This window comes from Temnothorax longispinosus, chromosome 2, assembly GCF_030848805.1.
Source record: "Temnothorax longispinosus isolate EJ_2023e chromosome 2, Tlon_JGU_v1, whole genome shotgun sequence".
Lineage (NCBI taxonomy): Eukaryota > Metazoa > Arthropoda > Insecta > Hymenoptera > Formicidae > Temnothorax > Temnothorax longispinosus.
The window spans coordinates 1686918-1712740 of NC_092359.1; the positions used below are offsets into that span (position 1 = coordinate 1686918).

At 33.3% G+C, this 25823-nt stretch overlaps 2 protein-coding genes and 4 non-coding genes across 8 annotated transcripts in view; 5 read left to right on the forward strand and 1 right to left on the reverse strand.

Moving 5' to 3' along the window:
- On the reverse strand, positions 1-18560 carry LOC139808812 (short-chain dehydrogenase/reductase family 16C member 6-like). Of its 3 annotated transcripts, none has more exons than XM_071771236.1 (8): positions 18542-18560; positions 4422-4581; positions 3513-3667; positions 3222-3399; positions 2905-3034; positions 2688-2808; positions 2121-2246; positions 1-1134 (listed from the first exon to the last, which is right to left on the reverse strand). In XM_071771236.1, the coding sequence occupies exons 2-8, from the start codon at positions 4560-4562 to the stop codon at positions 1065-1067; spliced, it is 921 nt and encodes a 306-aa protein (XP_071627337.1). In that variant the 5' UTR covers positions 4563-4581; positions 18542-18560; the 3' UTR covers positions 1-1064. The 3 variants fall into 3 exon arrangements, with proteins under 3 accessions (XP_071627337.1, XP_071627338.1, XP_071627339.1); XM_071771237.1 differs by lacking the exon at positions 18542-18560 and adding an exon at positions 13260-13412; XM_071771238.1 differs by lacking the exon at positions 18542-18560 and adding an exon at positions 8874-9155.
- Positions 15872-15945, forward strand: Trnai-aau (transfer RNA isoleucine (anticodon AAU)). Its single transcript has one exon. It is a non-coding gene; the product is annotated as a tRNA-Ile (tRNA).
- On the forward strand, positions 16245-16323 carry Trnay-gua (transfer RNA tyrosine (anticodon GUA)). The gene is given in 2 exon segments: positions 16245-16282; positions 16288-16323. It is a non-coding gene; the product is annotated as a tRNA-Tyr (tRNA).
- On the forward strand, positions 16441-16514 carry Trnai-aau (transfer RNA isoleucine (anticodon AAU)). The gene has a single exon. It is a non-coding gene; the product is annotated as a tRNA-Ile (tRNA).
- The window catches only part of LOC139808810 (uncharacterized), a 20572-nt gene continuing 12163 nt past the window's right edge, over positions 17415-25823 (forward strand). Inside the window, exon 1 of the mRNA XM_071771233.1 lies at positions 17415-17751. The gene's annotated coding sequence lies outside the window, so the exon portion shown is untranslated. The remainder of the gene's footprint in view (positions 17752-25823) is intronic.
- On the forward strand, positions 20356-20428 carry Trnar-acg (transfer RNA arginine (anticodon ACG)). The gene has a single exon. It is a non-coding gene; the product is annotated as a tRNA-Arg (tRNA).

Here is a 25823-nt window from a genome sequence, read left to right on the forward strand (position 1 = left end):
TTTGATTGAGCAGAAAATTTAATGAACAACACATACTGTATTTACAAACGTATGAATCCGAATCTCGCGATATAGTATAACTATATTATAATCAATTCACTTCTTACATCGAAGTCGCAACTTTCGACGGTCTAAGTTAGTTTCGTTGAATAAATTTCTTTATGTTATGCATATAATTAATATTCATAATTCTCTATTCTCTTTTCACCTTTTTTTTATAACTGTGCGCGTTAGATTGAAGTGTACTGATTGAAGTGATACCAAATCGTCTTTTCAAAGACTTATATTATTGATAAATTCTCAGGTAACAAGCTGATGTTATTTGTCGTCATTTTAATGTAAAAATGACGTTTATAATTTCAAAATGACGAAAATAAGCTTGCTACCTGGGAGGTGTTGCGTTATATGCGTATTGTATATATGCTATTTATTATAACATAATTTATAGGTAATTATATATGTATAAGACAATAGTTACATTATTAAACGACCACTATACACAATTTATGCTTTATCTCGTAATAAACGCAAATATTAATAATATATTGAATAACAATATCATATATATATAATAGAACAATAGCGGGGTTTATCATTACAGCATGGTAAATACATTGCACCAATTTTACTTGTCAAAACATAACAAAACGTTATTGTTAGCGCGACTGATTTACACACTGTGCTGATGCTACTAGGAAACAATGTGGCGTTGACGATGATTTCTTTCAATATTATACAAAAGATTTATTTACTATTTATGTCATATGATACTTATTGCTATCAGTATAAAACATCTACATTTGCGCGTTTACATGCATGCATCAGTTCTTGACAATGATTAATTAGTTATTATTAAATAATAAAAAATTATTTTCATATTTAGAGTAACCGAGTAGAGCCTCCGAAGTTTCAGGGCGAAAGATGTCTTATTTTAAAATTTGGCAATCCTGGTATTTACTTGTATGATGTCTTATAAATAATGCAATAGCATACTGGACAGTCATATAAAAAAAAGTTTATTCACATATTTGTTTCGAAATCAGAGATGTTTCTTTTTGCAGTTGTTAGCTATCCGCTTCGACACCGCTGTCAAAAAAGTCTACCAAGCTGCGTGTTGCTTCATCGGGAAAAAGTCTGAAATTTAAAATGTTTATTTGCTATTACTTTTCTTTTATTTCTGTTTATCTAATTTTTCAGAAACCTGTCAGAGGTCAATGAAAACAGAAATTTTTCTTCATTATTACAAGAAAATAAATTGACGTATTAGTAGGTGTGTCCCGAGTTTGCTGAATAATATATTTATTTACTATCTTTTATTATTATTTACTGTGTTAAACGTCATCCATGATAATTGTCGCGTATCTGTTTAAAATATTAGTTATTTGTAGCTCTCTTGTCTCATTAATATTATTAAGGAGGTTGGTTGCCGTCACGTTATGAGGTACAGGCGGCGGGAAAAAGCCTATAGATGTGTTTTTCGTTGCGTGAAATAAACGAGTTTTAGCAAATGAATATGTGGAATGCATTTAATTAGCTGTTTTTTAAAGATTTAAATTGTACAAACATTATTTGTACAATTAAAACCCAGATACGTTATTATCCCGTTGAAATGTGGCAATATATTATCACGTTGAAATGTGGCAATATCGTGTTATATTTTTACAAATTCTTATATAAGATAACTATGTAGACTGTAGACAAATCATTTCAATCTTTGTAAAAATTCTTCCTAAATATGTAAAGAATTATTTGCACCTATTTTCATTAAATTCTTATCATTTTTAATATGCTTTCGAGAGTTACACACTACAGGTGTTGTAACATTTTTGCTATGTTGCCCGTGTATAAGAGAGAGAGATAAGAGTATAAGAGTATAACTTTAATAATTAATTAATTACTCGACAACTATGCAGACAATTGTCTTCAACTTTGGCATGGACGACAGATTCCTATAGACGAATATCTTCCATAAATATGAACTAATTCTTATCATATTGATTTGAGCAACCAACCTCCTTAAAATTAAAAAATGCCAAAATATCCTTTTCATATATTTTCTCCAAAATTCGTATTTTTATACATTTATACGTCTAGTTTGGATAATTTGGCGATTTATTTACCTTATTATCGCGTTTAGTGACAACCAGAGTGGAGGCACAGTTTTTTCGCGGTAGTTGCGCCTCTGCGCGAGAATTATTTGTGAAGCTGCTTGCCCCGGTGAAACCAACGGCATGGTATTCGGGAACCTGTTGAAATTAAAATATTTATAAGATGGTATTATTGTGCGAAAGAATGTAACATTTTTAAGTATTTCGTAATTTTATTCGATTCGTGTCATAAAGTCATGTTTAATGTAAGGCTTAAAATGTAAAACGCCCAATAAAATTTTATTTTAATACGTGTTTCTCTAAACAGCTCACCTCGCATCCAAAAATCTAGTCTGCATGTAAAAAATCGTAATCAATTAACGACGTATAATTATTTAGGTATATCTACATACATCTGTTATTGTGCCTTATAAACACGTCCATCAACATGTCCGAGAATGGACAGGTGTAATTACAAATTTAATTAGTATTTTTACGTAATAATAATTACGTTATAATAGCACATACTTTACACCAATCAAATGACGCAGCATTATACATTGCATAAATGTTGTTTATACCATTTTATCGTGTACTTACCTTACTTTCGGCTTCTTGCAAAGTCCAGTGTCCACCATATACGGATAAATGGTAGTGAATTTGATTAAGGATTTTCCTTTGCTGGATACTCGTAGTTCCTCGCTAATCGATTCCATAAGTCCTGCAAAATTTGCGCCAATTAGTTGAGAATGAAACGCTTCTTTGCTCGCGCTTAAAAGAGCAACGTTGAAATCGAGTTAAATACAGACTGACTTACCTCTGACTGCGAATTTCGAAGCGCAGTAGGGAACTAAATTTGGAATGCCTCCGATTCCAGCCAGTGACGAGAGCGCAACTACGTGGCCGTGATTTTTTTCTATCATGCTTGGTAGAAATGCTTGTAGCATCTGGAAAATAGTAGAAACAATAGAATCCAAATATAAAAGTGGGTAGTAATATTATCATAGTAGATAGCAATATATAATAATTTGTAATTTAAAAAACAAACATTATCATATACATGCTGTATTCGAAATAATAACGATATTAGATCATTTTGGATTATGTTCAGATAACATTAGCCCTTTAACTTACCCAGAAATGAGCCAGCACGTTAATGTCGAAGATCCGTCTAATTTCGTCCGTCGTGTGATCGAGAAATGCGTGACAAGGCATTATACCAGCATTGTTAACTAAAATAGTGACGTCACCGACTTCCTTCTTGACTCTTTCGGCTACGCTGAGGACGTTCTCTCTCTTCGACACGTCACATCTGTGAAACAAGATAAAATCATTTCTGAACTTCTCTCGGTTGCCTTTAGATCGGTGGTTGCACTACCGCATTTCTCTCAATTTTATTGCATTTTGTAAATGACACAAACGTACTGATATGCATATGCCGCGGTTGCTCCAGTTTTCTTTATCTCGTTCACCGTCTCTTCGTTCGATTCCTGATTTACGTCCCAGCAGACCACCGTTGCGCCCAGCGATGCATAACGAAGAGCCAACTCTTTTCCAATGCCATGACCAGTGCCTGTTATCTATAAAATGTAATAAATTATATAGTATAGAATACCATAGAATTATCGTGTAGTTTTAGCATCTCTCTTTCGCAAATTACTTTATTGAGCTCTTTCCAGATGTAAAGTTAATGTTGAATAATTTACTTAAATAACTTAATATACAAGTAAATGTAAATTGTTTTTTATGCTTATAATTTGTTTTTAAATTGCCTCTGCATCAAAGATTTAAGAACTATTTACAAATCAATTTTTTATGACAAGTTTAATAAAGATCGAAAATCACGTTATAATTATATCTTAATTAATTATTCACATTATGAAAAAATTATCTTTTTTTTAAATTGTAGGTAGTTATAATTGTTCAATATTGAATATTCAATCGTTTGTATAGGTTCAATCAATGATCAATAGTACCGTTACTTTTTGCATGTGTAAAAGCACAAACTATCTTATTTACGTTACGATAATTTACAATTTTATCCTAATTGGTTTCTGAATTGAACAAATAAATAAATAAAATTGTCAAATTGAAAATTGAATAAAATCATTGCGGTTTCTATAGTAAATAAAAAAAAATAATTGTCTAATAATAATCAAAATATGTTTCTTTTTTAAAATTTTATTCCTACTATTTATTTACTTCATTTTTAATAATAAATTTAACGTAAAAAATAAATCCTGCGCAATACGTAAAAATTACGTAAAAACGCAGCGTTACAACGTCAACAAAGTACACTACAACATGCATCAATAGTTCAAATTAGATACATACCAAAACGATCTCACCGGCCACGCTTTTTTCTTCTGATGGAACGAAAAATCTATACACGCTCTCGCAAATGTAATATAGGATCTTCAAAATAAGTAGCAAAACGTCCGCCAGGACCAACGCGCCGTTATACGCTTTTACCATGACTGCTTGATATTCTGGCCTATAAAATTAATAAAATCCTTGTTTGACTGCAGAAAAATCAGATGACGGAATTCATTCATACATTTATTTATTCATTAACTGACAAATTTGTTTTTAGCAAAAAGAAATATTTTTCTAGTAAAGTAAAAATAAAAAGAATAGATCACGGTATTGTAACCAGTTTAAACTTGATACTATTCTTTTACGCATTTTCCTCAACATTTGTTTAATATCGTGTGGTTAATCATTATATAATAATTACTGCTAAAATTTCCCATGAAACTGCATCAGCTTTGAATACAATACAAGTAGCTAAACCGCAATAGGATATAATTACTTAATCCATATAATTATTTCAATGCTTTTTTGTTAATGTAAAAAATTTGATATAATAGAAATAGATTAGCTAATAATTTTTCTTAAGAACTATAGTAAATTAGAATAATTTAATTTAGAGTAATCTAAAGAAAAAGAAAAAAGAAATATTAATAGCACAGAATCATATTAAGTATGAAAAATATTTTGTTTTATTTTTATGCTTTGTTTATGTAACATTTTTCTTTCAGTCCCATTATAATATTGTTAAAAAACTTTTTGTTTTCTGTCAATGTGAATATTGACGTGAAATAATTTCCTTAAATGATTTGTTAAATTTTCTTATACATTTATGATATTTCGATTAGCAATCAAGCAGAACTCAGTTCGTCAAAATACTGTACATCTGGCATTGCGTTACATAATATTGTTACATAATTGTTGATCTCCACGATATCAAGCTCATACGTTAACTACAACAATGAGTCGCGTGAGTTATTCAAGCATTATATGAGTAGGACTCTGGCGTATAATTGTCTTGAAATACTGTTTTTTTTTACGCGTTAGTTCTTCCAAAACTCTACGACTCGAAAGGATAGCAATGTATGTTTTTGTGATTCACACAAAACACGTAAATATGACATTGTCACTCCAAAATAATTTGAAAATTGCCTGTGTAAATAATGCATTAATTTTGGAACTAGCTAATTTCTTATAAAAGAACACGTTACTGAATAAGCAGATGATTTTTAAACATTTTTGCAAAAAAAAAAAAAACAGTGTCAAGATATTAAAACTAACTTATGCTTCTCATTGTGGAGATATTAAAATTAACTAGAAACAATTGCATTTTTATTAGAGTAATCGTAAAGCATTATTATATTAGATGCGAAGAGAGAAAACGATTAATCCTTTCCTACCGCATTCTTCATACCAAGTTGTGCATATTCAACCTTCTGTCTAACGTTGGAAGGAATTGGGTTACGGCAGCTACTATGTGACAAATAGTACTGATTACGTGACACGTTGTACGCGATAGACGAGCGCACGATATGAATGAGATCATTCTTCTTCAGTTACATCGATAGTTGCAAGCATAAGTTAATTCCAATTAATTCTAAGGCTTCCTCTCAACTTTCTTCAATCATGAATATTTATCATTCTCCGAATTATACGTAATATTTACAAAGTATGTAAAAAAGAAACAAAAGATAAGTTTATCTTTATATAATTTTTAATTAGATAAATAAATTTAATAGATACATATTTTTTTTATGTAGCTATTATTTAAGAAGATACACGCGTTTAGATTTTTCGTTAATTCCGGTAAATTTGCACAATAACTGTTTGCATTACAAAATGTTTGCAAATTATCTATGTTAATACTCAATCACATCCATCCTTGTTTCAAAGTTCGATGATGTAAGTTGCTTGTTTATACATGTATGATTATCAATGTATATACTTCAATCAAGGTCAAATAATCAAATCTGTCATCAATCAAGATCACGTTTTTTCAGACTGACTGCGGAAATATGGAAAAAAAGATTAATCGCACGTTTTAAAATGCAAGGTCATACGACGGCGCAACACGTTTAAAAGATGTGAAAATGGCAATCTTTTAAACCTGACAGAAATATATTTAACGAACGTGTTTTTCAATCATTCGGCAAGATTAGATAAATAAGACTATCCTCTTGTCTACCATCAGGTTGAGCGTTTTGTATGTGATTATTTTCTTATGTGTATCTTCTTGATTTCCGTTATAAAGAACTAAAAATATATACTCGTGTAAAAATACAGATAACTGAGGAAGTTAATATATCAAACAAATATTTATATAAGTTTTTAATTTTCCAAACACTTGAGCACGCAGTGCTTTAACTTTTGCAGTAAATATAAATCATGCTTTCCTCACAAGAAAGCTATTTATGTCATATCTTGTTTGTCGTGTAATGATAATAAATTATCAATAATTGCAAAGACAATTCGTCATTAAGTAGTGAACTGCAAAGAATGATACGCAAGTACGCATGCACTTACGAATAATAAATTTTATATCTCTGGCCTACGATATATTCCATTCTTCGTAATGCGAAAAGAAATTGTTTCTTTGGCTAATTCTCAGACGTGCTCTCCAAAAATAAATAATTGATGTGTTTATAAACTTGTTGAACATATATCGAACAAATGTCGTTACCAGAGCAGCATGAATACTTCAATTTGATCAGAACTTAAATCGAAAGGTTTCTTCTTACTATCCTAATGCTTTTTAGTTCGTTGGTTTCGCGAATACCACCAGCTGTGTGTGTGTGTGTGTTTGCTTGGATTATTTAAGAACGAGATTATTTGGCAATAAAAACACGTTTCTTTCTGCCTTTCTCTATTTTCCTTCTTTTTCAGTCTCTCTCTCTCTCTCTCTCTCTCTCTCTCTCTTTTTGTTTTTCTTTTTTTTGCTATATATCTGTCCATCTTCAAAAAGCAGTCAAACTACTTTTTAGTAGATGTTTTTCTGTTTATTTATTTATTATCAGACCATTCTAATACTAAATTTTCTAATACAATTATAATTAAGTTCTAAATATTGAAACAGAAATTCTGTACGATCAAATATAAAAGAGAATTATTTTTTATAATAAAATTTATAATAAAAAATAATTCTCTTTTATGGAATCTGGAAATATACTAATAAGGTTTTACTAGTACCGAACAGGTCAAGTTGATTCCGTAATATAGTGTGTGTGTGTGTGTATGTGTGTAATTATATGTTACGAAATAAAACCCGTTTTACGTTAAGGTTAGGTTCCAGCAAAATAGGGTAAAATAAATTCTATCGTTCCTCCCACAATACATGATAAACAAAAGTGTAAAATGTAACTATAATGTTATTATTTACATTATTTTTCATGTTTTCCCCATTTTTTCATTTTTAAGTAATTTTAAAAAGATGAATGTGCAAAATCGTAAATGGACCATCATAAAATGGGACCTACCTGTATAAGGTTTTCTTTTTCTAATCCCATAATCAATTTGAATTACAACGCTAATTGATGTATGTCATATAACTATGACGACTTAATGTTTCCACTCAGTGTTTTCAATGTAAAATATATATATAAAAGAATTATTGAAATATATAAGCTATATATATATATATATATATATATATTCCTTAAATATAATTTTTGATTTCTTAAATATAAGTTTTGAAAAGTATAAAGCTGTTTTTTTAGCAATTATGAAAATTTTATTTTATTTTACGTTTTAGTATTTGTATAAACTGAAGCTATTCAGCATTGAGAATTAAAAAACTTTTACTGATCCAAGACTTCTTAAGTGAATAACAAGAGCATACTGGTTATTCTATTCTAAATAATATTTGCCTTAATAAAATTTGATTGGGTGTATGGTGTGTGTTATGTTTGGTTATCAAGAGAAATATTAGAAGGTGAAAAAAATGTTATCATTTTAGATTACAACACTTTAATACTCTTAACTCTTAATCTCTTTTTAAACATCAGGATATTTAATATTGAAAGCAATAAGATAAGATAGGTTCTCAATTATAAAAATATAGTTCAAAGAACGGAATTGTATATGTTTGTGATTTACATTACATTTTATAGTTATAAATTATGTATTTATAATTTTTATCCATCTACATTTGCAGATTTATTAAATAACCGGCCATTATAAAAGAAAATGATATGATAAGAATGCTAAAATGACAGCATAAACGTCAAAATCCGTTAAGATAAATTAGAAAATATAAAGTTATTTAATTAAATTTTTTAAATTAATAAAATAAATTAAATTAACTTAATTTTCTGTTTTCTATAATTTTACATTTTTAGGAATAGAAAAAGTAAAACAGATATTTAAAAACAGATAGATTTCGAAATTTGATATCTTGAAATTCTGTATATTTGAACAAATTATTATGGTCATTGTAAAGGAGGAAATTCGTATCGTGCATGATGCCATTTAATTACTTACTCTTATCTGCCAAAATCTTTGCTAAATCCGCCACAGTGCACCGACGCGAATAAATTTCGACGTTCGAAATTGCGAACCGTCGCCGTTCGCGTACGGACCGCGACTAAACCAGTCAGACTATAGAGCTTCTCTGACTGCTACCAATGCGAATTTTCACTACCACAATAGCTGGCTGGCGCGAGTGCGTGTATCAAACCGGTACCAGGGTTTGACTATAAGACGACCGCAAGTATTATCAGTGTGCGGTAGAAGCGGCTATTATAAAGCAAGCCGTCCCTGAGTGGGTGGCCGTTCGGTTCATATACTTCCGCTAGTGTATCGCCGTAGAGCTAGAGCAGGCTAGAGTCAAAGAAGAATTATATTATAGCTGGTAGCGCAGCACGTGTAAGAGTGGAGAGAAACCAAAGTCGTGACAGTATTTCAGAGTACCCTTTCGTGTCTCGAATGTTGCCTGACTCGCCGACATAGTCACGCGCGATTTCCTCGGAAATTCACTAACAATGTAATCCGTCTTGCACTCTAGACAGGATTACGCAAGAAGATAGGAAACATTTTTCTCTCTCTTTCTCTCTTTATTTATTTTAATTAAAAAATTCTTTAGCTAATAATGAAAAAAATAATTACGTATCTGACCCTTATTTTATTATTATGGCAGGTACGAATTTATTTTTAAGAAACAACTTTATCTCTATTAACGGTAGGACGCGAATAAAACCTCTTTCCTCAATTTATCTAGCAAATAAAGTCTAGTAAATTTTTTGCCATTAAGTTAATTTATGCTTGTTTTAATTAATTATGCTTGTGCATTTTGAGAAATTTTTTCAATGGGTTTTTTAACTTTAAGTGTGCACTTTTGCCGAGATCGTCGATTGCATCCTTCCCTCATACAAAAAACTAGATACCTGGACTTGCACGGTTCTTTGAGATTTACTTTTGCCTAACTCAGACAACGCACAGTCTCACTTTCGTCCGTGATACGTAAAGCCTACTATACTGACTGATTTGACGGGATTCGCGTTTCTTTTAAAGTATTCTGCCTCAAGCATTCTCTCTCTCTCTCTCTCTCTCTCTCTCTCTCTCTCTCTCTCTCTCTCTCTCTCTCTCTCTCTCTACCGCCAAATACCACGGGTCCTTGAAGGTATCTTTTATAACTTCTTGAAGGTCTACATCTCATATGTAGCCAATCTGACCTAATTTCTGATAATACAATCTTTGATGATCTTGAAACGAATCCATTAATACGGAAAACTTGAAAATTATATAATTAGAATCAGTATATAAAATCTAAGTATTTAGTTCGAGTAGTATTAAATTTAACCAAGATATTTTATTTTAACCAATATATTGATATTGTTTAAATTTATTATTGCTTAAACAGAACATTATTCGATTTATTAATAACTGTTCAGATAATAATGTGTTAATAAATTCTTTTAATAACAATACAATAACATAATATCTAAAATAATGTGTCAAAAATATGGGACGGTATACAATATAAATGTTTAATCTATTAGAAAAAATATTTAGTCGCTAAGATTTATTTTACAAAGCTATAATTACTACAGTAAAAAAAATAGTCATATAACAATTTCTTTGTGACTAAAAGAAATAGTCACAAAAAAATTGTTACGTAATCATTCTTTTTGACTGTATAGTAATTACAGCTTTGTAAAATAAATCTTAGCGGCTAAAAATCACGCTCGGCTCTTATTGTCTGAATTAATTTAAATATTTTATATACTGAGTCTCTACATATTTATTATTTATTAACATTATTATTTATTACATGTCTATTATTCTATCAGTATAATTTATACTAACAAGTAAGAGCAGTCTGCAATCAATACAAGATATTTGCTTTCAGACATTTTCAGTAAATATAGCTGGAAATGTCAATGTACAAGTCGCGTTTTACATAAGACAGGCAAGGAAATATTCTTTTGAACACAAAGAACTTTTATGAAAGGATTATTTAATCTGCCTGATTCAATATAAAGCGACTTCTAATATTTTGATTCTTTACTATTAAAAAGAATCCTAATTTGAAAACTATAAATACAAATATGTACAAATAGATTACTATATGAATTAATTAAGTATATTTATACACTATTATACGTTTTTCGCATCGAGATTTTCGTATTGGCTCTTAATGCTTTTGTTAATTATTCTTTGATAATATGTAAAATGATTATAGTTTTGTCCTTTTAAGGTTTATTTTTATCTAATTACATTTTCAAATTACATTTTTTACAATGCGCCAAGAGTAGAGTATTCATTGATACGCAAAAAATGTTTCACAACGTTTTCACATCACCGGTTGTACTCTGTAACAAGATGCAATCAGTTTCTAAGATCATCACATGATTGTTATCGACCAAGACACAAAGCGTGATTCAGAAAATGTATAAAAACGCGTCTTTGTGATTGAAGAAGTAAGCTATTCTGCGTCTGCATTTGTGCTACGCTGTATACTGCTCTTACATATGTAGGAGCTTGTATATTTGCATAAAATCCACCGGTGTTATACTTCTTTTATAATCTCTTAATCTTTGATCAATGTAAAAATAGCGATGTCAGCTTTGCATCGAGACACTTATAATACATTAGTCTTCGTAAATACAAATTCAAAGGAAACGGACGTCATCAAGTACTATTTCCATAGTACGCAATTTGATAGAATCTGAAAAAAACTAATTTATAACTGGTTGTGAAATATTCAGATCTAAAAGATACAATTATAATTATGAATTATAATTATAATAATAAGCCACACGCCTGACCATGCGCGCGTAACAAAAAATTCTATCTTGCTGCGTCGAATATTCAACGAAAATCAGTGTCAAGAAGCAAAGCCCTTTGTTACTTTTTTAATTAATTTTTTTAATTAAGATTTTTAAATGTTTTTTATATTATTAATTCTTTAACCTTGCATTCCAATAGTTTGGACATGTGCTTCATAGTAGTAGGTAAAGTGTGTTAATATTTACACTTGTATTTTTTAAGTGTGGATCAAAGGTCATGAGCATTACGATAAGAATTAATTTTTATTGTGCTATCAAGGGTATATAAGATAAAAAAAACCTCAGAAGCTTATAAACTTTCTGATAATCTAACAATTTTTTGAAACTTTTTAGCCACTCTTTTGAACCATCTTGAAATTAAATATTTTTCAATAAAAGTAATTAATTTGAAGACATTCCTGACAAGTATTTTATTGTACACCGTTTATATTGAAAATTTTACAAACTTGATACAGAGAGATTCTTCTCTGTATGGAAGTCGTCGATTTAATCTACCGGGCAACCTTGAAATTGAAGTTGCCCGTTTTATATTGAAGTTATAAATTATATCTTGACGACCCTGAGAAAAACAAGAACGTCAAAATATAAAACTATAAAAACAGATGTAACAAAAAAATCTAAAATTTTTCTTGAAAAGCTAATCTGATGCAGACAAGACTAACCAATAAATAAAACTTTCTATTCCGTAGCACGTTACCACGCAATAAAAATTGTGACTAAAATATTAGAAACATTGACAGGTAGGTTAGTAATTTAAAAATAAGTCGATAAAAAATTAAATTTCAGTCTTTGTCAAATTTCAAAGTAATGATTTTGTATCGAGCTAAGAATATGTAATCTGATTCAGATTTCGATAAAGTATAATTTATATAATCAAATAAAGAAGAGAACATTATTCAATAAATTTTTAATTATAAATTTTAATATTATTTTAATTATTGCAGTTAAATTATTGAATAATAGGAATTAAATCTTTCAAGTCTTCAAACTTTAAATCGTTTTATTACAATCAATGATTACTTATTGAGTATTATATGCGTAACTAAATGTAAATTTACAATATTCTGTAATTAATATAAGAAATTAACATATGAAATTAGCATTATACATTTTTGCATAGTTATGTTTCATTAAAATTAATAACTCCAATTTATTATTAATACATTAATTTACGTATTTTGAAACCGATACTACTTTTTACTTACGAATATAATAATCTTTAGAATACGAATAAAAATTAAACTTGAGACTTGATTATAAAAACGTGATATTAATATTAACTTATTGACACATACTTTAAATTTGAAATATACACGTAATAAAAATGAATAATAACGACTAATAAATTACTTTTTAATAAAAAGTAATTTTATTGATTACACAATCAAAAAGACAAGAAAAAATCAGTCTTATCAATTTATATTGATACGAATCTTGATTAATTTATTTGATTTTATAACATGCTATTTGAATATTGATATATTTTTATATTATTATTATTCAACTATTTTTTTTTGTCGTTATATACATATATGTTGTGTAACGAACGCCACCGTTTTAATGCCACCAAATTACTCACATGTCCTTTGACGTATTAAAGATATGTCGTTTATTGTAATTCTTATGTTTTTTTGAAGTTATGCAAAATAATAACGTTGTACGCAAGAATAATTACACGAAACGATATTATATGACACGTATCGCAGAGTATCTTGTGGGGACTGACAATTTTAACCGGCCACGAGCCATAGGTCTACATGATAAGCTGTATTTGTCTTCTGATAGCAGAATGATTTTACATTTCTTGAGCAAATAACAACGTGTGTTGTGTATGTATGCAACCATAAATGTATAATTACAATCTTAATTCTTATACCAATTTTTATGAAAATTATATAACAGACCGGTGTGCCTAGAACGCTCTGTGTGTGAGCGTTTCAACATACTTTATTTCTTTTGAAACAGTTTACAAATCGATAAATTGTAATAAATAACGCATGCATGTATCGCGTATTATCGAGATCGCGCTTTCATACATCATATTCCAATTAAACATTTTGATACTATATTTACTCTTCGATAGGAAAGAAAGGGTTATATCGCACAGCCGAGCTCGGGGCAGTGCTCCAATTTATTGATTCTCTTCGGCCGTAACATTTATCGATCGATATGCACACATTAGGTCTCTCATACGTGCAAACCTCCGAATAGAATGTCAGGTTACTTATTTCCTTCCATCGACATGCTTCTATCCGTTTACAGAACGAAAAATATCGCGATAGCAACGTGTTTTATTTACAAATTAATATTATATATTATATTTCTCATATATCTTTCTGATAAAAATTGGGAGAAATAAGAGAGTTTTGTAATGTTTGGAAAACCGTAACCCTTAACAAAATTTTAGAAAACATTGTACTTCTTATTTTCAAAGCAGAAAAAGCATTAATACAACGAAATTTATGTTCTTTTAATGATGAATTATGGTCATTATAAGTATGTTTATTTCTTTTCTTCTCCAGGAATGATCGCACTCTACCGTGAAACATTCTTATAAAATTACTACAATTAAACTTTTTTTTTTGTCTTTTTAAAATATCTTTTTTTACAGATGGTTATTGAGAGAAATGTGTATATCTGTTATATAACAATCCAATGCGCTGTTTACTTGATGATATTGTACAAAGCTATTGTAATAATTTGTAAAAAATTTATAGAAATAAAAAGCAGATAGCCTTGACTATAAACGTCAGTTAATTATAATTGACTTATGTTTGTGTTATCCGTAAATTTTACAGTGACGTACAGAATCAAGAGTTCTCTTCGACATGTGCTGAATCGAACGTATATCCGCAAAGATTCAAAGTGGCGTGGATACAGATAACATATATAGTCGACGCGCTATTTTTTGAGATACATTTGAGACACATTTTACTTGGTTACATCGAGCAAAAGAAAATTGAACTTAAATTTTATATTGTCGAATTAAAGAGGAAGAAGTTAAATTAATTGTTATGGATTCGAATTTGAAAGCTCGCATTGCTGCTGTGACGTGCTCTGCGTTATATTGAGGGGCACTGATTTGACAGTGCGGTGCCCTTGCAACGTATGTTCGTTGACGGTTTCGATCAATTTACACTTTATATAAAAGTTGTAAAAGAAGGAAGTCAGTTATAGACCAGTTGTTAACTCCAGTCTACGTAATGCGTATCAATCGAAATGGACGGAAGTCCATTGACCGTTCCTTGTCGTTTCTATGAATAGTGGAATCGATATAGGGTTCACGAACTCTCGCAAGCGGCGAAGGCAAGTTCTCGGGTGAGGACGACATGGGATTGATCGTGTTCGGAAGGTGAAGACTCACTGACGTTAGCCGCGAAAAAAGATCGAGAAGAGATTATATAACGGATGATGGTTTCTGAAGATTCTGTAAACAGCCTCGACTCGCGGTATCTTCGATTGAGTTACGCGGGAAGACATCAAGGATATATTTAAAAAATTCAAAGTCAAATTCAATAAAGCTTTTTAAGAATAAGTTATCTTTACTGCTCGAAGAGAATTTAGGTACATATTTTTATTCTTAAATTGATCAGATCTAAAAGAATAATACATAGATGTATGCATATATTATTATATTTTGTAGAGAGTGAACGAAAATGAAGAAGTTTAATTACAAGCTGCATTGAATGATCGCAAAAAGAGTGAACGTTACTACGTACGATAAAACATGTTTTTATTTCTAATTATATATGACATAGAGTTTTATAATATTAGTTTTAGTAATAAAGATTGTAGCCGCTTCGAGAAATACTCAGCTTTCAGATTAAGTCACACTAATTCAATTTAAAACAGCAAATGGATAATAATTATCAAGATTATATATCTTATTATGTCAACATTATCTGCAGTTTTTGCTTAATATTTGCTTTATAAAAATAATCAATTAACAAGATAATTTCATTAAGTACTGCTATGCTAATACATTATCGTATTAATTACACATTAATTATATTAACAATATAAATTTATTTAAATGAGTAAGTCAGATTTTATTATGGAACATATCCATTACATATACATTTGTATTTCTTACATTTTTGTTAAAAATATTTTATACGGTAATAATCTGAAATATATAAAATAATTAAAAGAGAGAAAGAGAGAGAGAGATATGGTAAGTCTGGCAAGAGTGGCCCATTAGCTCAGTTGGTTAGAGCGTCGTGCTAATAACGCGAAGGTCGCGGGTTCGATCCCCTCATGGGCCAATCTCTTTTTTTCTTTTTAGCGAAATCTTCAAGGATGAGTGTTACTATTTTCGCAAGTGAAATACAAGGTTATATTAAAAACACTGTCGCAAGGATATATAATATCAAATAGGACCATTAGCTCAGTTGATCAGAGCGTCGCTCTTTATTTGATATAGCGAAGGTCGCGGGTTCAATCCCCTCATGGTCCATGCTATTTCTTTTTGGTGAAATGTTTAAGAAGGATAAGTGTTATTATTTTCGCAAGTGAAATACAAAGTTATATTAAGAACACTGTCGCAAGGATATATAATTAAATAGGACCATTAGCTCAGTTGGTCAGAGCGTCGCACTGTAATTGTATTGCGAAGGTCGCGGTTTCAATCCCCTCATGGTCCGTGCTGTTTCTTTTTTAGCAAAATATTCGCATTTCGCATCAAAGAAGTATTATCATTTTTGCAAGTAGATTTTGCAAGTTGTCCGGAAAACATTGTCGCAAAGGTACGTCAACAGGAAGGCCCATTAGCTCAGTTGGTTAGAGCGTCGTGCTAATAACGCGAAGGTCGCGGGTTCGATCCCCTCATGGGCCAGATCCCTTTTTTATTTTTTATTTATAGAGTAATATTATTTTTGTGAGTATAATACAGAATGGTAAATTAAAATATTCCATTTTACAACATTTTTGCTGTTCTAAACGTGGCGATAGATTTGATATTATATGGATCAATATTAACATAAAAAACAAAAACTGTGATGAAAGTTATTGTACAGTTGTCACTGCTTTCGACTGTTGTTTTTTAAATATCTACCTCTTTTAATAGAAAATATTTAATTTTTTATATATGTTCCCTAATTCTCAACTTCGCCCTGCTACTTTTAGTTGATAAAATTCGAAATTATTCTAATAAATTAAATATTGTTCCCCTTTGCATTTATCTATTCTTGATTAGTTAGAAAACGGGTAAAATCGGTATATTATCGACAATAGCTGATATATTATCTTCAACTGGATGCGAGAAAACTGATCAATAAGATGAATTTCATTTTAAGATTCCATTGCAATCAGTATTGGACATTATTTAAAAATAATAAGTTTATATATTATTATTATTTGTAAATGCAATTTTAATAAATTATTTCGTTATACTGTGATTCCGTAGATCAAAATTAATTGCTATATTTTACGTAGCAATAATAAATGCATCGCGTGTCATCAAGATGAGTGCGTGGGTGTCGAAAACTTTGAATTTTGACCATTTTGACCAGTTGAAAGGCACAACCTGGTATAGTCTTGCGCGCGAGCATCGTCGGTAAGATAGATACATTCGATATGATGCATTCGCACTTCCCGCCCGCCACCTGCGGACGCGCAGCCAGTGGTGGCATCGGTGGGGGCGGAAGGGTATGATATACCCGCCCGGGCAGCCACCTGTCGCGCGCATGCGCAGGTCGCGCGTCGCGCAGGACACCTTGCCGCCCGCTCCGGAACACAACACACAACCGTCAGTTCGGTCAGTTGCCGTCAGTGTAAATCAAAATGGCGAGTGTGACGACGGTCCGCGGCGGATGGTAGCGTGCGTTTCCGCCGTTCTCGCGTCTCTCTGAACGGGACGCACGCGATAATGTGATCCATGTGACGCGCGTCGACAATCGCGACGACCGCGGAAGCGACGATCGGCGCGCCGGCAGGCCCGTCGTGCATTTTTTTCCCCCTTTCGATTCTCAACCAGACGCCGAACGCGGTCTCGTCCAGAGCACCCCTTCTGTCTTCGGGGGACGATTAACGACCAGGGTGACAGCGAGGCGCGAGATCTCCCGCAGCTAATCGTAAGTGTCCGTCGGACGAGCGTTTGCCGTTTGCGCGTCGAATATATACGCGCTTTTCGCGTATTTTGTCGCGGCGCGCGGCGGGGGGGTTGCGTGTTGCGTTGCGGCACGTTCGCCGAAGGGAGGTATCCAGGTATCGCGCAAACGTTTTCGCGTCACGCTGTCATGTCCACAGCGTGCAGCGTGTACGAACTCCGGAGCCAGCCGTGCTCGCTGGACGCTGTCAACGTGACACACCGACGTAAATACTGGCGCGCCTATCGACTCCGCGCGCTCACGCGCGGCGCGTGGCGAAAAACGAGGTTTCCGCGCTGCGCTTCGCCCGCGGATATCTTACGTAAAGCGCGATTGTGTGTCGTAGAACTATGCGCTAGTTTCCCCGTTGCGTTGGACTTTTCTTCCCGGAGTAAATTACTTGAGAAAAAAAAAACAGAAGGAAAGAAAGCCGACTTTTTCCCCATTTCTCAGAGAGTTTCGCTATTTTATAAGCAATTTTCTACGTAACGTGGGAAGTTTATCTTGAAGAGAGGATGAGGTGATCTTTGAGTTTGACAAGCCTGAATTTTTTTTCCTCGATGACGCGCGCGACTGGAAATGCCGCGCAGAAATGTTGCGGAAGATAATTATTAGTTACGATTGTTACGAACGCAATTCAGTTTCTGTCGCAAAGCTCGTTATATGTCGAATGCTCCAATTCATTACCTTGACTTCTCACTCCAATTTGAAACTTTAACGTGAAACGGAAATAATCGGGAGTTAAATATCCTATAAATATTGAAATTGCGCTTACGCTCTCGGCTCTCCCGCTCCCCATTGTGCCGGGAGATTTCTCTGGAAATCACATCGTCGCGTATTGATTTGCCGACGTGTACGAACGTTTGTTAAAAAGCGTGACACGCGTCGAACGCAGTTATCGAGAACTTCGGGAAACTTGTGTGGGACACGCTTCGAGTCTCCCCGTCGAATACCTACTCGAGGATGAGTCGCGAAACAATACCGCGTATACAACTCCGTACCGCGCATTCATCCCGGAAGTGCGTCGAGACGCATTATCCTCTTAATAATCAAGCGATCTAGATGGTTTGATGTAGGCGAGAGAGTCTGCTTTTGTCCGGATTAATTTACAGTCGATAATTAACATCGGCATGAGGGTTGGACGTGTAAAAGATAAGAATCTACATCTACGTGGTACATTTACAATCTAAACTATGTTTAACACGTGTCATCTATGTAAATGAATATTTTATGGAGAGGCTCGTCGAAGATTTATATTTTATTATAATAATCGGAAATTTATGTATTTTGTTTGCAATTTTATTTTTAGCACCATTACTTAACTTAGATGCAATTTTTATTAGAATGTTAGAAATAATTAACAATGATTTCAAAGATTTTTAACCAAACGTGAGACTTTGCTTCGCCAGTAAGTAACTAACAATAATGTTTTTTTTTTTTTCATTTAATCAAACTGACTATCTTTATTTCATATAGCTGTCGTGATATTTTTACCATTGATTGGTTCTTTTCAAGTGTAAATCTAAGTCATGAAATTAGTAATAACAGTAAAATGAAAGATTTTGATTTTATATCTGCGAAAGAAGAAAATTAACATACATATTGCGTGTTGCAACTGGTGAATTAAACAATATACTGCTTTTTGTCATTTAAAAGTCATAGAGATCAACGTAATAATAATATTTTTATATTAATATCACGCATCTTTTATATCACTGTACAGTTAATAAATAAATCAAAACTGAAATGCATCTAATCTAATCTCATCTAAAGCTGCTGTTTATCTTTGTAAGATTGTTTGTAAAAATACAGTTCAAAGAAATCAATCAATTAATCAATCACTCGATTTAGAATAATTTAAAAGATTCGTGCAAACATAACGTAAGCAATACGTAAACAATCCAGATAGTAGATGTAATCTTAAAATTTACCGTTCAACTCTGACCGCAGCACGATTCGAAAATCTGGATGGACAAATCCCTAGTACGTATGGTAGGATCGGATATTTAATTGAACGGGAAAAAGCTTCCTCGCGAAGCTTCAAAAACACGAATGCTACGCGTAGAATTTTTAGTTGAAACTTTTCACGATTGACTATACCGTCATCAAGACTGAATGATACTGCATATGCCGTGAAAACGCGCGACTGCAATTCAACGTGTCCGTGAAATATTCGCCTCTCATGAAGAGAAGGACGCGTCCCGTGATTTACGGACGAGTGAGACGAGTGTTTGCGCCAGAAACATATTGCATGAGTATAATGAAATTATCAGCGTGGAGAGCCGCTCGTTGAAATTAGAAACTAACGTCATTCTTTTAGATGTTTTCTAGAATCCAAGGAGACCTCACACAGATAAACAGAATCGAACTAACTATCGAACGTAGAATCGATCATAAATACAGAGTATATCATAAATACAATAAAAAAAAGAGGACCTCGTATCTCATCGTGTACAAAATACTATTACTTCGTGACGTTATTTTTTTTACAGTTATATCAATATTGAATACTGAAAGTATCAATCTCTCGTTTACATTTGACAATTTTCACTCATAGATATATGATTTAAAACTATTTGGTAATCAATTGGTCCTGTGGCGCAACGGATAACGCGTCTGACTACGGATCAGAAGATTCCAGGTTCGAATCCTGGCAGGATCGGGGTATATCTTTTTTTTTTCTCCCGTTCAATCTCATATTTTTGTGACTCATTGCACCTTGACGAGCCGGAGTATATTGTTGACGAGGATTACGCAACGTATCGGTTATACGCGGTGTCCGAACGCTGCGTCGATATATCGCATGCAGGAAAACAGAAGGCCGATATCGTGTGCGCGTATCGATACCGCATACTTCACATAATTCATAATTGAGGTATTTTTTTGCAATTAAAGTCGATATTATAGAATTAAAATTGATCGCACGATCGTCCGTCGAAATAATTGATGTTTATAATTGGAGTCGGATACTATTGCAACTGATGGAAATTTCGGTTCGAAGTAAAGTAATATAAACGACATATACAGTTTTTTATTCCATCAATTAATTTATAGAAAGGACATTCCATTTTATAATAATCGTCATATTTTGTTATTGTTAAAAAAATTTTTTTTTTAAATATTGCGATAAAATTCGTGACTGCGAACCTTGCGAGAATAATCGCGCGTAGAACATGTACACAAAGATAATTTTATAATTGAACCCCGATACAACATTTGCGATTGTAGAGTGCGATAAAAGTTTAATGAAACTCGAAGATTGATCTGCGAACTTTTTGTCGACCCGCCAGTACAAAAAAAAAGGATTACAGTCGCGCTACTGTCGGTTTTCCGATGGTTCTACATTTAGGGCGATCGGTACATCGGGACGCGCGGCTAAACTAAGTGTAACCAGGAACCGAATTTTTCGCAACAGATTCTCCGGGGAATGTCCAGAAATAGTTCGCGTTCCGGACGCGCCGACCTGATGCGCGCGGGTCCATTTTCTTCTTTTTTTTTCGCGCTTCAAGGCGCATCTCATGCACCGTCCACCGCGAGTGTATTTCGAGATAAATTCTTCTTCGTGACGTCTTGAGATTTCCGCCTTCAATACTTCGAATAAGAAGCCAGAGTTTACTTTGTGGAATTTACAACACTTGGCGCACACACACACACACGTTATCATTTTCACAGACAGAAAAGAATCCGAATCGAGTCTCCGAAGAATTTCTTTGACGTTATTGATTACCCATTTGAAGCTCATAAACTTTAAAATTAGAATTGAGATTTTAGATAAAAATTCTGTTAGCAAAAAGTTATTTTTAAATCAATATCGAAGACTGGAATATTTATTTCGCATATTGCTGAAACGTCACTCGTTCGTATTCGATTCGCAGTATCTGTGTGACATAATTATTATCTCAGCTGTTTCGCCAACGTCGTCTGCGGTCTCCCTCGGACTTCCGCCGCGAAGATCGCGAATTTCCGCACCGGAAACGTCTATTTCCTCCGCTCCTAGTCGTGCGAACGACTGGAACAAATCCGAGATCCATGATTTACTTTGTTAATACCTGCTCTTGTTCGCGAAGGATAAACTGCATTGTCCGGAACCAACTGATCAGGAAACTCCGTGTTGCATTCATGAATCAAGAAAATGTAGTTACGTGAAAGGAGTCACCACTTCCCTATTCTTGTCGAATTACCCCGAGCTTATGCGGGCGTGAATATATATGGCGCGAACTCCTTTCTGCAAAACGATGATAAACGAATTTTACAATATTGTCCCACCAGTTTAGTATATAACAGAAAACGTCTAAAAGTCTGTCGTTTCTGTCACTTTGATTTTTTATTATCGAGGAGTGAACAACCCGGATGGGATTACGACGCAAATGTAGCTCGAATAAATAAAACAAAATGCATCATATTGTAATATCATATATTATGAATAAAAATTTCGTGCAGGCGTATTGAAACTTTATCGGACTTTCATCAAGCGAACTTGATTTACCGGACTCTTTCAATTCTTTCGCAAACAGTTTTCATGCAAGATCCGGTGATTTTATCGTTTCCTCGAAGGCGGTTTCTTTTCCGCGTCATGTTATCGGGCGCGGTTTGCAAGAAAGGAAACGATTCTTTCCTCCTTTCGGCTCCTTTCGTTTATCTCGGCTTCTCGGCTTTTCTTCGCGCGCGATGGAGATTGGCGCGTGTTACCAGCCCGTCGAGGAGGAACAAGCCAGCCATTCTCTTTCTCATAATAGTACCCTTGCTCGCCTATCGTTTCGAAATAACAACGCGCGCGAGCGCGCGTGAGAAGGCTTTACTTAAGCAGCTATAAATTCGCTGTTGTATGCCGTACATTAGAGCGCGGGAGATGCATCGCTGATTTTCGTCGTCGATGAAAGCGTATATGTTACACGCGCACTTGTACTCTAGGTAGTCCTGCTGATTAAAAGATACCTATCACGGGCTTCGTGACCTAGAGAAGCGCAACTAGTAATCCTATTAAATGGGTAGCTCGTCGAGCATTACGACCCCAAGTCGGTGTAAGGTTGATTCATATATTTAGCCGCACTGGCGTGCGAAATTCTCTGCATAACTCTCGCTGTATCTTATCTTCCGTGACATTTTTATAAGAATCATTTATAACAGCACAAAATGAAAAATAATTAACGATTTCTCGTATACGCACGCAGAAAATAATCGCGAGAATATACATAACGAGTGTATGTGTAATTATATTGATTTAGTGATAACAATGGAATTTTGCGAATACAAAGCGGTAAAATAGTTCGGAATTTTCGCCGAATCTATATCAACGCGTTCGTGATCATGCTCGACGAAATGAGTTCACGGCGATGACGCTACTCTGCAAGTGAAAAACCGCAATTTTTTTCTCTGAAACGCGTACGTGTCGCGGAGTCGTGCTAATTGCGACAGTGGGACCTCGTAGTGCCATGTCACTTTAACGAATCTTCATATGTACCTGCACGTGCTTGGTGACCATTGTGTGACCCCATGTGTGTGGCACTCTGCCGCTCGCAAGCACGTACGGCCCGCAATTCTCTGCTTTTTATGCTCTTTATGCATTTGGATTTGGAATTTTTAAAAAATAAATCTCACTTTTGTGACCAAAAAGTAATTTAATATACGAGAAACGCCGTTCATATGCACACTCAGACTCTCCGAAATACATATATATCTTATTCTGCCTCGTGGAGAAACAATTTCAGACGTAATACAAAATAAACGAATTGTGATCTAAAATTGTGAAATAAATGAAAATTACATTGTTATAATTAAAGGATGTATTTTACATCAATATCTTGAGTTAAATAATGTTTCGTTATTTTTAACTATCATGTGTGTGTCGAAATTTATTATTGTAACATAAAACAGTATTTTAACTCCCTTGGTTTAATTAAATTAACATTGTTTTAGTTAAATTAAGTAGTATTAAGTAGGAGCAGTGGCGACTTATATATGGTATAGAAATGACTCAAATGAAGTATATATAATTTGAGAATTTACGAATTTAACAATGTAATAAGTGAATGCAACAATACAATATTATACACAAGTTTTCGCGTTACAATTATTTAAAAGAATTAATAATTTGGATCACATTTGTTTTATATCAACACTTTATTGCTTATTATTTACTCTGCATTTTAGATATAAAGTTATTTGAGGCTACTGCGCACGAGCATATTATACAGAAACCATTTTGAAAGCTCTTTCGTTGAAGCAATTAATTTATTGTGTTATGTGTTACGTAATTACGTGGTGGCAATTATTATCTATTGTTGAAAATTAACATGCAAACTTTTCGTCAATAGCCTACTTTGGAAAGTTCTCGTTAAATCAGTTACAGCATAATGACTGAATTGAAACAGAACAGGCAACAACTGCGAAGGTTCGGCGTGTCGCAGGCGTCGCTATAAATTTATGTTCGACCGCTACATACCATTTTACAACATTCTTTTCTTACATTATAATTTTATAATTAGATTATATCGCACCCGCAAGACGGATTTACAATAAACGCGACTATATGAAAGCGAATCTTTACTTTCGCCGGTTTTGCAACAACGCATGCGTGACTGGTGTAGCTGCAGACGAGACTTTCGCTCTCATAAATAGTATATGCGTTACAACTTATTATCCCTCCCCGCGTGAGGGGGGGGGGATAGAAATTCGTGAGTACACGCAGTACGGACGGACTACGTGCCCAGCTATCTTTTTTTCCTTCCATATAGTTTAGTTTCCTTCTATGATGATTTCTTTCGCGTCTAACGCGAAGTATTTCTTTGGAATTGTGCGCCTGCCGTGTCGTCGAGTTAACAAACCGATGCGTCAGCTAATATCACTTAAACGTCGGTTAAGTAATGATAACCGCCGCGGTAATAGCGATCTTTAATTGTACATACAAGGCATATCGCAGCTGTCGATAGGGTACGCTGCGCGCTGTATATATTGAATGTCTCATAAAACGTTCTTACGAGGACTTTATGTAGAATCAATTTAGCGTCAAACGCCTCGTACGTTATTCTTTGATCAATTTAGGAGCTATTTTTTTTCAACAAAGATGCCATTTACGGTGCGCCCACACAGTTATTTTTATATAATGTCTCGTAACATATTTATTATAGAAAATATTTGCAAAAAACACTTTCATACTTTTAATCGTTGTAATCTATTTAATTACCTCTTTCAATATATCTTCGGCTTTTGATACGTTAATAACCGGTGCAATATTCAAACAATGCACGTTGCATAGACAGCGTTTATTATCGTACTATGCAATATTCAAACAATGTATGTTATGTACAGACACAATGCCTCCATGATAAAAATCATATTCGCGAGTAAATTGACATCACGATTGCTTTTCATGCTTCCCAAGTGGCAAGAGATAGCTGGCGTATCACTTTTATCGTATCTGTTAAATATACCCATCTGTTCGCGTTACGTAGACAAATCACAATCGAAGTGCGCTGTGTTTTACAGAATAATATTGTTCAATTTAGTACAATGGATACGTTTAACGAGGTTTGAGATAGAAACTATGGTCCCTCTGGTGATTTTTCGATTGGTCTATATACCTTCGAACTTTTAGTCGGAACTATATTAGCAATCAAGATTATCCCCGATATTATTTCAGTTACAAAATTGTTTCCTATAAATGCAATTATGTTAATGAAGTCTGTAAATATATCACAAGGAGATTACATATCGGAGTGAGATAATTGATAGCATGTCAAAGGGAATGGCGTGTCATAATACGTTATTATACTTTGCCAGCTTATTTCACATTTAATACCAATTAAGCTCTTCCCCCTCTCTTTTTTTCTTTCTTCTCTCTTTAGTGTAATTAACTAGGTATATAATAATCTCTAAAATAGGACGAGCGTTACTGACGTTCTGAATCAATAGACCGAAGCAATCGATTAGATTAAATAGATAACAGCACGATAAATTATGATTACGAATCGTAATCATCACTGATAACTTAGTGCGTAGTAGATGCAATTCGGTCATCGTGAGCGACACAAATTAAATGTTTGAGTTTACGAGAAAGG

Coding starts and splice junctions, on each gene's coding strand:
- LOC139808812 (XM_071771237.1), bottom strand. Junction 3,035..3,221: donor ACGTGCTGGCTCATTTCTGG/GTAAGTTAAAGG, acceptor ACTATTTTCCAG/ATGCTACAAGCATTTCTACC. Junction 2,247..2,687: donor TGCAAGAAGCCGAAAGTAAG/GTAAGTACACGA, acceptor TAATTTCAACAG/GTTCCCGAATACCATGCCGT.